Genomic DNA, 14688 nt, shown 5'->3' on the forward strand with positions numbered 1-14688 from the left:
GCTTTGGCTTCATTTAAGAGAGTTGGTGACCTGCATGGACTTTGCTCCAGGACTTATTCAAGTATCAAGTTATTACTTTACAGTCTCTCCTCCCCCGTTTGAGTCAGAGGAACAGTTACAGTTACATACGGTTGCATAATCTGTGTCCGGTCAGGGCTTTGAAGGCTAATATGCAAGTCAATGGCGCAAGTCGGATCAGTTTTTGCATGCTTTGGTGGTAGCAGCAGTTCTGTGGTCTCCAAACAGAGAATATTGCATTGGCTGGCCTGGTTGGAAACTTAAAAGGGGAAATTGGAAATGCATTATGTGCATTTGACTCGGCATGAGCCCAGAAATAAGAGGAAAGGAATTTTGTTTCTAGGCCTTTTGGTTTCAAAGTCATTTGCGTAACCATCATTGCATCTTTGGCCCATTGGTGGTGCTTGGGAGGTTTAAAGACCGTCCTTGTCGGCTTTTTTTCGGCCAATTCGAAATGTTGAATCGGCGTCGGAGCTCGTCGTCCGTCGGGCCATCTGATCATTCTGATTGGCTGTTCAGATACTGCCACCTGCTAGTTAGGAAAGGCTTTTCATCTCACGCAGACACAGAACTGATATTCTACTTGGCCGTTGGCTGTCTAGTGTTGGTTTGGTGTGTCAGGGCAACTATGGACACAGACGCTACCGATGTGAGCCAAACCTGCATCTGCTTTCGTCGCCACTAGTTTGTCGGCGTCGGCTTGGTGTGTTCCGGCCTTGACACACCAAACCAAAGCTAAACAGCCGACAGCCAAGTAGCACGTCAGTTCTGCGCCTGCGCAAGATTAAATGCTTTTCCGTACCAGCAGGTGGCAGTATCTGAACAGCCAATCAGAATGATCAGATGGCCCGACGGACCGACGAGCTCCGACGCCGATTCAACATTTCGAATCAGCCAAAAAAAGCTGACGAGGACCAACTTCAGCCGACGGTGTGGAACACGCTGAGAAAACTTAGTCGGCCGACAAAGAAAAACTGTTTTGATTTTGTTTGACAGTACAATTCTTTTACTGAACAAATTCTCTGCTTTTGAACAAACCAAACTTTATTGAGTTGATTCAAATTGTAGGCACTTTATTAAAAAGTTTGTGTGTACTAGCTTTTTCCATGCAATGTGAAAATAGGCATTTCTGTTTAACCAATTCAAAGCTTTAGTGGACATATTCAAGAAACCACAGGTGTAGTGTTGACATGTGTTGTTTTAAAAGGGAGCTGTGCCATCAATTCCTTAAATATACTCACTTGGTTATGTGTTATCTAATGTAAATACCTTCACACATATTTAAGTGTTAGCTATAATATGGCAGTCGTACATAAACTAACGATATAACGATCAAAAGTCGTCAACGTTATGAGGTACAGAACGTCCATGAGCGTAAAATGCGCCGGTAACGTACTCCTGTGCACTATGGCTATATTTAACAGCCCCTGTCGCCATAAAAGGTCGTGAGAGTCGCCTGGACATTCCTGCCATTGCCAATATTATTTTTGTTGTGTGGACAGCAGCTCCCGTTCACAGCGCCCTGCCAGTTTGCGTCTTTGCTTGGATTTGGATCTTGGTTGAGTATTCCTGACGCGCTGCTCTCCGATCCGGCTCTGAGCTGTTTGCAGACCTTTGGCAAGGTGAGATGATCCTCCGCATGAACGCATGAGATTTGTCAGGAGTTTTTGTTCTTGTGAACTATACAATTGATACTAAATATGTACTAGTACTGTATAGGGAAGGCTGAGGTTAACTGTTCCAAAAAAACAAACAAACAAACAAAAAAAAAAAAACGCTATCGAAAAGATTTATTCAACACATCTGGCTTTTTGTGGGGCATGTTGTCACACGGCATGGTGGCAGTGGGAACCGGATGCTTTCTTGAATTGTTTCAAATATTAGGTGCTAATAACTAAAGAAAAAAAAACAAACATACCACAACATATATCTATTTAGAATGAGGTAGCCTGCAGACCGTGTTTTTAACGATATTTAAACAATAAAACAGCTAAATTGTATTACACTGAAATATCAATTGGCTATGTGACATTAAAATATGTCCTATATGACCCATGTCCTGAGAACAGTAACCTTGCAGTCACTATTTCATTATATAGTTGACTTGCAGTGTGGTTTTATTGTATTCACAAAAAAAAACAAAAAAACATGATCATTTTACTCATTGTAAATGAGGCTGATGTTTAATCGCCTAGTTCTTTATGGTTTAGAAATGATTTGTGAAGTGTAAATTGTGATTTATGAAGTGAAGAGTAATGAAATGTGAAGCATAGCCTATTTTTAAATTCACTGTCTATGATGGTAAAGTCAGCTCTTATTGTCGTCATAAACAGACAAACGAAAAACCCATCCAATTATAGAGACAGATCTTTATATATATATATATATATATATATATATATATATATATATATATATATATATATATATATATATATATATATAAGTTTAATGAAGTTTCAAAATAAATATTAAAGTAACTGTGCAAATTGCTAATAAACAAGAAGCGCTTGGGAAAAACAGTCATCTACAAATTGTCATCAGCCTAAACCAAATTTTGTGAAAATTGGCTGTGAAGTTAAAGCACTGACACATCTTTCCCATGAAATTATTACTGATAAATCACTGGGTGTAATATTCATATTGAATGTGTTGGTTGAAAGTTTTGAATCTTCTGACTAAAAGAGAATCATATTTGAAGACAGTATCTGAGCTAAAGAAGACACAATGTCGGGATCGATACCGTTCTACCAGAAACACCACCGCCATTATGATCGTGGCTATCGTAGCCGGGAGACGGAGTCTGCTATCAGCCAATACCAGCAGAACTCTAGTAGTTATTCTTCCCAAAGCAGCAAAAGCACCAAGGGGTAAGAGAGCATGGCAAGATCTATCACATCAACAGTAAATCCTTCCCAGTCCCATAACTTTAACTCATTCCAGCAGCCAGCTCTTCATTATTCCCTTATAATACTTGTCTTAAGGTGCGGTCACGTTTAGCATTTAGCACAAAAATTTGCGGGCAAAATCCAGTCGTTTCAATAGGGAGTTCCCCTCGCAGATTTTGTTTGTGTTCAAGTTGCCCATGCAAATTCATGGAGTTGACCAATAGAAAGCTTCCTCAGATAGCACAGGTACGTCTGTAAGACATCTGCTAAAGATCTGGGGCCGTATTCACAAAACATTTTATCTTACCACTAAGAGTTCTCCTAAAAGTTCTTAGCTAAGAGTTTTCTCTTAAAACCTATTCACAAAGCTGCTGAGACCAACTTTTACTAAGGAATAGACTGAAGTCTTAAGCTAAGAGTAAGGGCGGGGCTGACCTCGTTGCTATGGAGTAAACACACAGTGATTGGCTGATGGGGGAGGAGTCAGTGATTTAATCATAGAAATATTGTAGAATGAGGTGTCATGTTTCCATATTAAAATAAAGGTTTAAAAATACAAATGTTGCCCTATTCAAATAAATGTTTTTTTTTTAATAAAAATGTTCCCACAGTCAAAATAAAATGTTGACATATTTTTGCCATAAAGGTTTTAAAATGTAGGCTAAGTGTCACTAAATAAACTATCCAGTTAATTGTCCACCTCTTGGATGTCTGCATCTCAAGAGAATGCAGAATTCAACCGACAAATTATGTTTTATAAACAAAGTTTGGGAGAAACACATTCAAACGGTCTTTCTAATCAGCACGAGAAGAGGAATAAATACACAGATGAGATTATATATATATTATATATATATATATATATATATATATTTTTTACTCTATTCAATTATTTGTAAGTGTGAACCCATGTAAACCACTGCCACAGGTAATCAGACAATATTTATTTATTTATTTATTTGTTAAAGATTAATTTTTGGCATTGATTCAAATCTATAAATTACATTTTTTTTATTGCATTGCATTTTATTGCATTTATGAAGAAAATGTTCAGCACCTAAGGCTCTATCCTCTATTCCCTCAATGGTTTTCAGCGTCTTTGTGTGGATTAGGACTGATTGTGATTTGGTCTTAGTGACTTAGGAGTCCTCTTGACTACTCCTAACGTTTCACAGATTTAGGAGCTAGTTTTAGCGCTAAAATGCTTTGTGAAATACTCTTAGAGCAAAAATGTAGGACTCCTAAAATTAGGACTGACACGCCCATTATTTTTAAGAGTTTCTCCTAAATCGGCAATTTAGGAGCTACTTTTAGCCTTAAGATGTTTTGTGAATACGGCCCCTGGAAAACATCTAACATCTGATAAATGTCAGTTTTACATACCTTCTAAATCATAAACATCTTAAAGACATCTTCTAAATGTCTAAATGTGACGTCTGACAGGAAACGTCGCAGAGACGTATTGCAGATGAGCAACCACTCCAAAAAATACATCTTGCAGATGTAAATGCAGACATCAAATAGACGTCTCCAAGATGTATGTGTGCTATCTTGAAAGTGACTTTTGTGTGAACTGTTCATGCATTGCTAAATTCGCTATTGATAATATACCTTTTTGCCCGTGAAAATTTCACCACAATTTCGCTAATGTGACCGCAGCTTCATCCTTCACATGAAGACCAAAATTACCCACTACTGTTACCCCTCTTGTTTTGTGTAATCTGTGCTAATCGCTATTTCCCACTCAACCTAAAACATCCTTAAACCATGCAAATGTATTCTGCATGCAGTGTGCCTGTTGCTGACACTTATAATTTTCTTCGTCTGACTTTTTCAAGGAGGTGTAGGCTACTATATTAGTAATTCTTTACAGAATAGTGCCATTGGTGAGGTTCTGCTGTGCTAGTGCAAAAACAAAAATCACAATCCTAATTTTAGCTGAGTTTTAATGATGGACTGTAACATTTATCTAAGACTTAACTTTGGTTCCTAGATAGAGCGCTTCTTGATTCAAAACTTGCTGTGAGTCTTTTTAGGCCTTTCTGTGGTTTGGATCAATGCCTATATATTTTTGTTTGATTTACTCCGGGTCATGTGACTTGGCTTGTTTTTGTCTAGGCAGTTGCTTACTGGGTCACTCTGAATGTCAGAATGAAAGGTTATCTTCTGTCTTGTTGGGGACTAATGTAACTACCTTCAAGAATCATACAGCAATTTGCACAAATTGAAATCTTTTAAGGCTCATTCATGATTTTGTTGAGTTCTTGGTGTCTTGATCTATAAATAATTCATAACATAACTTGGCACTTCATGTGGTTTTCTTGACGTCATGATGTATTTATAGAGGTTACAGAAATAAATGTTGTTATGAGTTATTTTATTTTTTTTAATTTACACCCAGAGAAAAGGAGCCTGTTGGCCCACAATGCATAATTTTATATTTTAAGATGTCTTTTCCACTATGTGGTATCTATAAAACTGTCAGTTGATTCTGTCCAAAGGATTACAAATAATTAATAATATAGAATACTAGAATCTTAATTTCATAATTCGACCAACTTAAATTATAAGAAACGATAGATAAATAAAGATAATTAATTAATTAAAATAAATAGACAATTATTGAAAAGTTTAACACAGGAAACAAATGTATGTTTTTATTTGTTTATTTATTATCTTTTCTCACTATTCCAGACTCTAGCTAATACTCTGAACAAATTCAAAAGTTTGTATATTAGCACTTCTCAAGCTGCTCCGGATGAATCCCTCATTATATTTCTCATTTGTAAGTCACTTTGGATAGCCTAAAAGCTTCTGCCAAATGAATAAATGGATAGGTTGTGTCACTGCTTTCCAAATCCATCAAACATTCCTTTATCCCAAAGGCCAAACATTGAGAGTTTTGGACAACCAGGATATAGACATATCTGTTGTTATCAGTTTGTATTCCTATTTGGACAATAATGTGCTGAAAAAGATGTGTACAAAAAAAATGTCATCATTACAAATGTTTTATTACATATATATGTTTAAATACATGGCATACACCTTTCAGTTTAGTTTATCATAAATGTGCTTGTCAGTACATTAGGCATAAGACATTATGAAATGACATATAAAGATGTTCTACTCAAGTGTGTCAAACAAGTTAACTTTCTTTAAGTATGAATTTAAAATACATTTTCATTTCATTGTAAATCTCATGCAAATTAGAGTCAGAAACCATATTAGTTTCACACTTAAGGATATTCTATTATTATTCCATTCTTTTTAAAAGTAGGCTATGCTAAAGTGTACTTTTTCACAAAGGGATAAGCACACATACCTTGCTGAAACATATGTTTTTAGCCTAGATCCCTTTTTATGAGCTGTGCTGAAGAGGATTTTAAGCAGGATTTGCGGTTTTACAGGATGGCAGGTTGGCACAGATGCTCTTAGGCCTCTGTTTCAACCCCATTTATCATGCTATCAAATGTAAACATGCTCCCAATTGGCTTTGCTAAATGTAGCAAACTAAAATCTTTTCCATGCTGGGAGATATAGTTTTTGTGGATCACTTTAGCTGTCCTAAGTTCCCCCCACTCAATCTCTTCTGAACCCTTGAATGTCTATTTATATACACACACTCATGAGAGGCATGTATAAGATAGTGATATGTGGAGGGTATAGGAAGGGTATATGTCATCTAAAGCAGTGGTTCTCAACCAGGGGGCTGGGGACCACTAGGGTGCTTCAGCATACTTCCAAGGGGGCCTTGAGATGACTTAAAGGATTAGCTCACTTTAAAATGAAAATTAGCTCAAGCTTTACTCACTCTCAAGCCATCCTAGGTGTATATGACTTTCTTCTTTCTGATGAACACAATCAGAATTATATCCTGACGCATCCAAGCTTTATAATGGCAGTGAATGGGACGAGTATGAATTAAGCTCAAGAAAGTGCATCCATCCATTATAAACATATTGCACATGGCTCCAGGGGGTAAATAAAGGCCTTCTGAAGTGAAGCGATGCATTTGTGTAAGAAAAATATCCATATTTTTCATTTTAAAGTGAACTAATCCTATACAATTATTTAAAATAATACCAAAACTAAAAACCAAGATATTTCTTATTAATTGATTATTTTTATAACAAATATACATCTTTCTAGTTATGCCAAGCTCTCAAATATTTTATTGGGTAGAAATTGTGAGTGACAGTGTGTCACTTGGACAGTGTGTCCACTAAACAATGCTCAAAATTGGGAAAACAAGGTTTCAGAGACAACTGAGGATAAGCCAGTGTTTAAATACCCAAGAGATAAAGTAACAAAGTAAAGCAGGTGTACTAAAAAGCATGAGAGTCAATCTCAGGTGTTTAGGACCTCTGGTGGTGAACTTCAGGGATTGCTGTGGGTGTGTCAATGGATATGCTTTTTCACTTATGAAAACTTTTTTGTGTATGCTATTATACAGAATAGAATACACACAGGTCAGAAATTTAATTAACATTTTCATTTAGCAGATGCCTTTATCCATACCAATTTACCATACAAATAAGGACTATTATAACATATAAGTATATTATATAAGTACTCTACATGTGCTTTGGTATGTTAGTCAAAGATTAAAACACAGTGATTTAAAACATACTTAAAATAAAAACATTATTACAAAGTCCACTTTTTAAAAGTGTACTTAAGGTGCGGTTTCACAGACAGGTCTTAGATTAACCCAGGATTAGGCCTTATTCAATTAGGACATTTATAAACATGCCTTAGAAAAAAACATTACTGGTGTGCATCTTGAGACACAACAATGGCACTGACATATTTTTTTTAAGATGTATCAGTGCAAGTTGCTTTAAAGCAGAACTAAGTAACTTTTTTTACCTTCATAAATAGTTTTCTTTTAAATCACTGTCGAATCACTACAAGTCCTTACGATGATTAATTGACTTGTAGTGGTGTGTTTGAGGCGAGCACTAACCCCCTCTGGCACGTCTACGCCAAAATACAGCACTTGCAACTTGAGCTGCACCGACCCGAAACAATCTCGCCTCATGTTCACGTTCACGCGAGAGTGACAAAATGCTTTACGGTAATTCAAAAACAATGTATATATTATGTCTTTATAAGACAATTTCGAAAATGACCCACCTCCATCGAGTGTAGTGTATTTGAAAATTACCCACCTCCTCTTTCTTGTACTGTATTTGCAAAACTACTGCGCTGGCGAGTGTTGTAGTCGTTGTAGTATGGGAGGCCGTTTCAGCATAAAAACGTTCCAGCATTACTCGTCGTAATTATATTTTTACTAGTAACAATTAAATTAAAGAGCTCTATAATTTAATTTGTACTAGTAACAATTACAATTATAGAGCTCTATAATTCAATTTTTACTAGTAACAATTATGATTGTAGAGCTCTCTAATTGAATTATAGAGCTCTGCAATTGTATTCTTACTAGTAACAACTGAATTGTAGAGCTCTATAATTCAGTTTTTACTAGTAACAATTCCAATTAGAGAGCTCTACAATTCATTTATTACTAGTAAGAATTCAATTGCAGAGCTCTACAATTCCACTAGAGAGCTCTCTAATTCAATTGTTACTAGTAAAAACTGAATTAGAGAGCTCTTTAATTCAATTCTTACTAGTAACAATTCTAATTACAGAGCTCTATAATTGTATTATTACTAGTAAAAACTCCTATTCATGAGATGCAAAACAGATTGCAGATTTCCCGCCTACAAAGGTGCGTTTCAAAATAAAAGCCCTGTGGTTCTAAAGTATCCTGAAATATTTTACAGACTTAGGTAAGATATTAATCATGTTCACATTAAAGCAAAATTAAGATGATGCCTGAGATGAAAGCCTATATTTAGTCGTTGTATTCATTCACCTTTGTATATTGGTAAAGCTAAGAGCCAAGAACACTCCATGTCACTGGACATAATATAGGGTGAAATGCCCTAAGCCACCCAAAGTGTTTTGACAAACTTGATATTAAGGAGTATAAATTCATTTTAAATATTTACAGTGTTTAGTATTGTTATGCAATAATAGAATGATTATCGCGGATATGTAATACAAAATAAACACCTCTAGTTGATTATCAATTTGTGTTAATAATAGGCGATTTGGCGTTGGGATGTGTTGTTTTTTAAATCATGTTGTTGAGTGCTCGTTGTCACTGTTATCAGAGGCGCGTGCAACAGGGTTCTATTCGATACGTTGAAATCACAAAAAACAAAATGCACATAAACGTGTCTCTGCTCTTGATATACAATCACTGATGAAAATATTTGGTTTTAATGAGAAAAAAAAAAATTGCACATGGCTGGATTAGAACCGGCAACCTCTTGCACCCTAAACGGAGAAATGGCCACTAGTCCACCAAGACATTCGATTATCAGAGGCGGATCGTCGTATTTATTAACTAATATACATACTCTCGAGACTAACGACATTGTGTTATAGCAGATGTAGGAAAACTATCATATTTGAACACATTTATCATTTTAAAATCATATTATTATTATAATAATAATACAACATACCCCCCCCCCATACACATTCTTGTCCCACCCACTTTGTAAAACAAAGTTACGCCACTGACCCCAGTTGAATATACATAAGGCACGATTAGCATAATGATATGTCGCCGAATACAGAGCTCTGTAATGCAATTGTTACTAGTAAGAATTGCTATTGTAGAGCTCTGTAATTCAATTTGTACTAGTAAGATTGCAATTACAGAGCTCTCTAATTCTAATTGTTACTAGCAAGAACTGAATTATGGAGCTCTGTAACTTAATTCTTACTAGTAACAATTCGATTAGAGAGCTCTGTAATTCAATTAGAGAGCTCTATAATCAAATTGTTACTAGTAACAATTGAATTAGAGAGCTCTATAATTTAATTATTACTAGTAAGAATTGCAATTAGAGAGCTCTACAATTGAATTCTTACTAGTAACAATTTGATTATAGAGCTCTATAATTCAATTACAGAGCTCTCTAATTCAATTGTTACTAGTAACAATTATGATTAGAGAGCTCTGTAATTCAATTATAGAGCTCTGCAATTACACATATCTTTAATGTGTATTTTTACTAGTAATAAATCAATTAGAGAGCTCTGTAATTCAATTGTTACTAGTAAGAATTCAATTAGAGAGCTCTATAATTGTAATTGTTACTAGTAAGAATTCAATTAGAGAGCTCTATAATTGTAATTGTTACTAGTAAGAATTCAATTAGAGAGCTCTATAATTGTAATTGTTACTAGTAAGAATTGAATTAGAGAGCTCTATAATTGTAATTGTTACTAGTAACAATTCAATTAGAGAGCTCTATAATCCCAATTGTTACTAGTAACAATTGAATTACAGAGCTCTATAATTAAAAATGAATGGAAGTCAATGGAGACATATGACTAGTAATAAATTAATTGTAGAGCTCTCTAATTGTAATTGTTACTAGTAACAATTCAATTACAGAGCTCTATAATCATAATTGTTACTAGTAAAAATTGAATTATAGAGCTCTATAATCATAATTGTTACTAGTAAAAATTTAATTATAGAGCTCTATAATTGTAATTGTTACTAGTAACAATTCAATTAGAGAGCTCTACAATTATAATTGTTACTAGTAAAAATTGAATTATAGAGCTCTGTAATTGTAATTGTTACTAGTACAAATTAAATTATAGAGCTCTTTAATTTAATTGTTACTAGTAAAAATATAATTACGACGAGTAACGCTGGAACGTTTTTATGCTGAAACGGCCTTCCATAGTTGTAGTCCAGAGCTGCGCTTGGAGTATTTATGACAGTGTCATTCACTGAAGGAAACTGTAGGGGGAGCTTTGCGAATCTTGCTTAGTTCTGCTTTAAATTATGCTCAAACATGCATTTTATTCTGGGACTAGACTTAGGCCTTGTCTGTGAAACCGTGAATAAGAGTGTTAAGAAAAGTAGTCGTGAAAGTGTATTCTCTTTAAGTGGCCTTTTATTTGACTAATATTATATGATCTGCAAGTAGCATTTAAAAAAAAAAAAAAAATTCACTACAAGTGTTCTTTCAATAAAATTAAAGCGGAACTCATTAAGATTTGCGAAGCTCCCCCTACAGGTTCCTTCAGTGAATCACACTGTCGTAAATACTCCAAGCGCAGCTCTGGACTACAACGACTACAACGCTCACCAGCGCAGTAGTTTTGCAAATACAGTACAAGAAATCTCGATGGAGGTGGGTAATTTTCGAAATTGTCTTATAAAGTCATAATATATACATTCCCTGTGTCTCAATCAGCTCCCTAGTTCAGTAGTCAGACATGGCACTGACCAGGGAGTCGGCCATTTTAAGGGCTGTCCGGGGCTGTCTCAATCGGAGAATCCTTCCAGGGCACTGAAACGTTTGCTGCGTCCCAATTCGCATACTATGCATCCTAAATAGTATTCGAAAAAAGAATTAGTATGTCCCAAATCGTAGTATGTTGAAATGAGTATTCCAAAGATACCCGGATGGTGTACTTTTTCCGGTTAGAATTCGAAGTGCAGATCCGTGCACACTTCTAACGGCTAATATTGCCCATAACACATTGCGCTGTGGACGAGGATTCGATTAGAACTACAAATACGAATAAAAAGTGTTTAAAAACTACAAACATGTCAGACGTGCGAGGTACGACGGTTAAGATAAAGTGGCTTGAATGATTAATAAGCAGTGTCTAACCTGACAAAAAGATATATATTAAATGTTATCCACATTATATTTCATCTGCAACAGCATTGTGAACTTTTATAACGATGTGTTTGGTCATTAACTTTTAAATGCATCATTATGCAAAGATGAGGAGAGTTCTCTGCATGAAAGACCCATGACTGGCAGATCAACGTGCGACTACATTTCTCTCCGAGACGGTAGGAAAATAAATTTAATTTAAATGTGGAGGATTTTAACTGTGACATGATGATTGACACGGTAGTTTAAACAGTTACAGGTTGAGTAACTAAGCAACAGAACGTCCGTTAAAGACGCAGTTATGACGAGGTAGTATGTCCCAAAACTTGCATACTCTTCTACTACACACTCAAAAGTATGTACTTTTTCTTTACAAAAAGAGTACATACTTTTAGGAGGTAGTATAAGTAGGCGAATTGGGATGCAGCAGTTGGCTCCCTGAACAGTCCCACAATGCACCGTGAAAACCAGGGAGCATCGATGCTCACTATGCTCCCTTAACGGAAGTTCTGAAGCGCGAAACTTGAATCACGTGAGCCAACTCACTACACATAACGATACGCGATAGATGTTTTTAAAAATACAAACCGTTATTTTATTATATTTCAGCATAAACATACATCGCTAGACAGGTAATTAACATAATCTAGCTAACATTTATAATTTATTCACGGCTGAAATGTTGCACGTATATGTAACAAGCAAATAATTAATCATAATGTACTTTAAATAACATTACAAGTAATGTCAGAAAATATCAGCTCCTTTGTTGTTCATAAATACCAGTAGTGATGTTGTACAATGAGGACGTTGTCACGTCGCCGGACGTCATAAGTGTCCCAATGTGTAGTGAACCAGCATCTTTTACTGTCCTTACCAGTGCCCGAATTCCTGTACACGATATACTGATTCACGAGCTCGGGAGCCAGGGAACTGATTGAGACACACCCATTGTTTTTGAATTACCGTAAAGCATTTTGTCACTCTCGCGTGAACGTGAACATGAGGCGAGATTGTGTCGGGTCGATGCAGCTCAACTTGCAAGTGCTGTATTCTGGTGTAGACGTGCCAGAGGGGGTTAGTGCACGCCTCAAACACACCACTACAAGTCAATTAATCATCGTAAGGACTTAGAAAACTATTTATGAAAGTAAAAAAAGTTACTTAGTTCTGCTTTAAGACAGCTCAAACATGCATTTTATTCTGTGACTAGGTTTAGGCCTTTTCTGTGAAACCGTGAATAAGAGTGTTAAGAAACGTAGTCGTGAAAGCGTAGCCTACTCTCTTTAAGTGGCCTTTTATTTGACTAATATTACATGATCTGCAAGTAGCATTTCTTAACATTTTTTTTTTCATTTCCTGTAACTATATCCTAGAATATTTCACATTATGTAAGTAAAATGGGTTGCAAATGTTGTTTCATGTTGAATCTTTCAGTAGAGAGTAGAAAAGTATATTCTTCAGATATTTAGTGGAGATTGGACCACTGAAAAGCATTCCACCATTGAAAGACAGTAAATGTGAAAGTGCATAGACTTAAGAGTGAGTGTTAGGGGGTTCTGCTACTTTATATTCTTTACACGGTTGATCAAGTTATTTATTTATGGTGCTTTAATGCATTTCAGGTCCTGTTGTAGGACCACTGAGGCGATTAACCTCCTTCCCACTCACTTCCTTAACATTCTTCAATCTTAAACCTTTTTTCAGCTTAACAGTCTTTCTTGACACCACACCCCTTCCAAAAATAATAATAGTGTGTGAAAGAAGTGCTGGATACTCACGATATATGTGTATGTTGCCATTTCTACATTACTGTAGCATTAGAGCTGCCACATACACGTCTCTAGAAGAGGGGGGGATTAGCCCTCTGCCCAAGAGGGCCAAGCCAACCTATCTTGCCATGGACAAGGAGAACCAGATCATCGGTTATGTGGTGCCCATCTTCAGGGGCAGGTAAAGAAACAATTTGGGTTTTATTAGTGTTAGAACAAACACATGATGCAGCTGTTCTGTACTCCATGTTTTCTGTTGTTAGCATCCATTGTGGTTAATAGCAGGCACTGCAATAATATGCACATGCCTTCAAACAAGTCCTATTTACCAACACTCACAAAAAGGCTCCACGTAGGATTTTACAGTCAGATCGCATTGAAGAAATGTTTATCCCTTGTGAAAAAGAAGTACACTTTAGCATACTTTTTAGTAGTAGTTACTTAGTGAAGTTCACAACATAATTTCGGTAGGAGTGAACCCATCTAATCTTTCAATTAGTGAAACTCAAACATAATCTCAAGAGGAGGGAACCCTAATCTTTCAATTACATCCAGAGCATATAAGCAGCTACTCACCCTGCTCTGGCATCAGTTGTTTTCGATATCCCTCCACCTCCCCAACTCCACCACATAATTTAGGCATCTCATCTATCGTACTCCTCTTCCAGGCACTAGTATTCCCTGGGGGGTATATCCAATCCTGCTTCCTCGAGCCCCTCCACAGCAGACAGCAAGCCAAATACGCTTAACCTTATTAGCTTAAAGATTTTATGAGGAAACGAACTTGTGAATTGCGGAAATAATCTACTTTAAAGGCCCATTCACACCAAGAACAATAACTAAAGATAACGATAACGATATAGTTCTAAAAATCGTTCTAAATATAAATGAATGCACTGTCTACACAGCTATAATAACCGGTATAGAGAAACGATATAGTTGGAATCACTTTCAAAACTTTTTTTTTCTAGCTGTTGAGCGATAAAACACTGACAGCCAATCAGAATTAATTTTAATTTAAGGGCTCGCACATTTAAAATGGCAGACGGCATTGCGGAGAAGTTAATCGCCGAGGTCCAGATAAAGCCACCACTGTTTGACAAGTCAAACACCCTTTTCAAGAATGGAAAACAATCTGTCATACCCTCCATATAAATGGTAAGATCATTATGCCAGGCTAGCAAACAGTGTAACATAAAATTACCTCCGACGTTAGTTTCGACAACATGTTGTCTTGCTTCCATTGAAGTTGCAGTGAAAAAGATTGGCATTGTTTTT

At 36.1% G+C, this 14688-nt stretch overlaps 1 protein-coding gene across 7 annotated transcripts in view; it reads left to right on the forward strand.

Annotated features, from left to right (window-relative positions):
- The first annotated feature begins 1482 nt into the window (after positions 1-1482).
- The window catches only part of myom1b (myomesin 1b), a 65503-nt gene continuing 52297 nt past the window's right edge, over positions 1483-14688 (forward strand). For 5 of the 7 annotated variants that reach the window (XM_067399979.1, XM_067399983.1, XM_067399981.1 and 2 more), the window contains exons 1-3: positions 1483-1640; positions 2720-2888; positions 13457-13591. In XM_067399979.1, the coding sequence (XP_067256080.1) occupies positions 2746-2888; positions 13457-13591 (278 nt within the window). In that variant the 5' untranslated portion in view covers positions 1483-1640; positions 2720-2745. The remainder of the gene's footprint in view (positions 1641-2719; positions 2889-13456; positions 13592-14688) is intronic. The other 2 variants (XM_067399980.1, XM_067399984.1) reach the window with 2 other exon arrangements.

The sequence above is a fragment of the Chanodichthys erythropterus genome, chromosome 11 (assembly GCF_024489055.1).
Source record: "Chanodichthys erythropterus isolate Z2021 chromosome 11, ASM2448905v1, whole genome shotgun sequence".
In the NCBI taxonomy this organism is placed as follows: Eukaryota; Metazoa; Chordata; class Actinopteri; order Cypriniformes; family Xenocyprididae; genus Chanodichthys; species Chanodichthys erythropterus.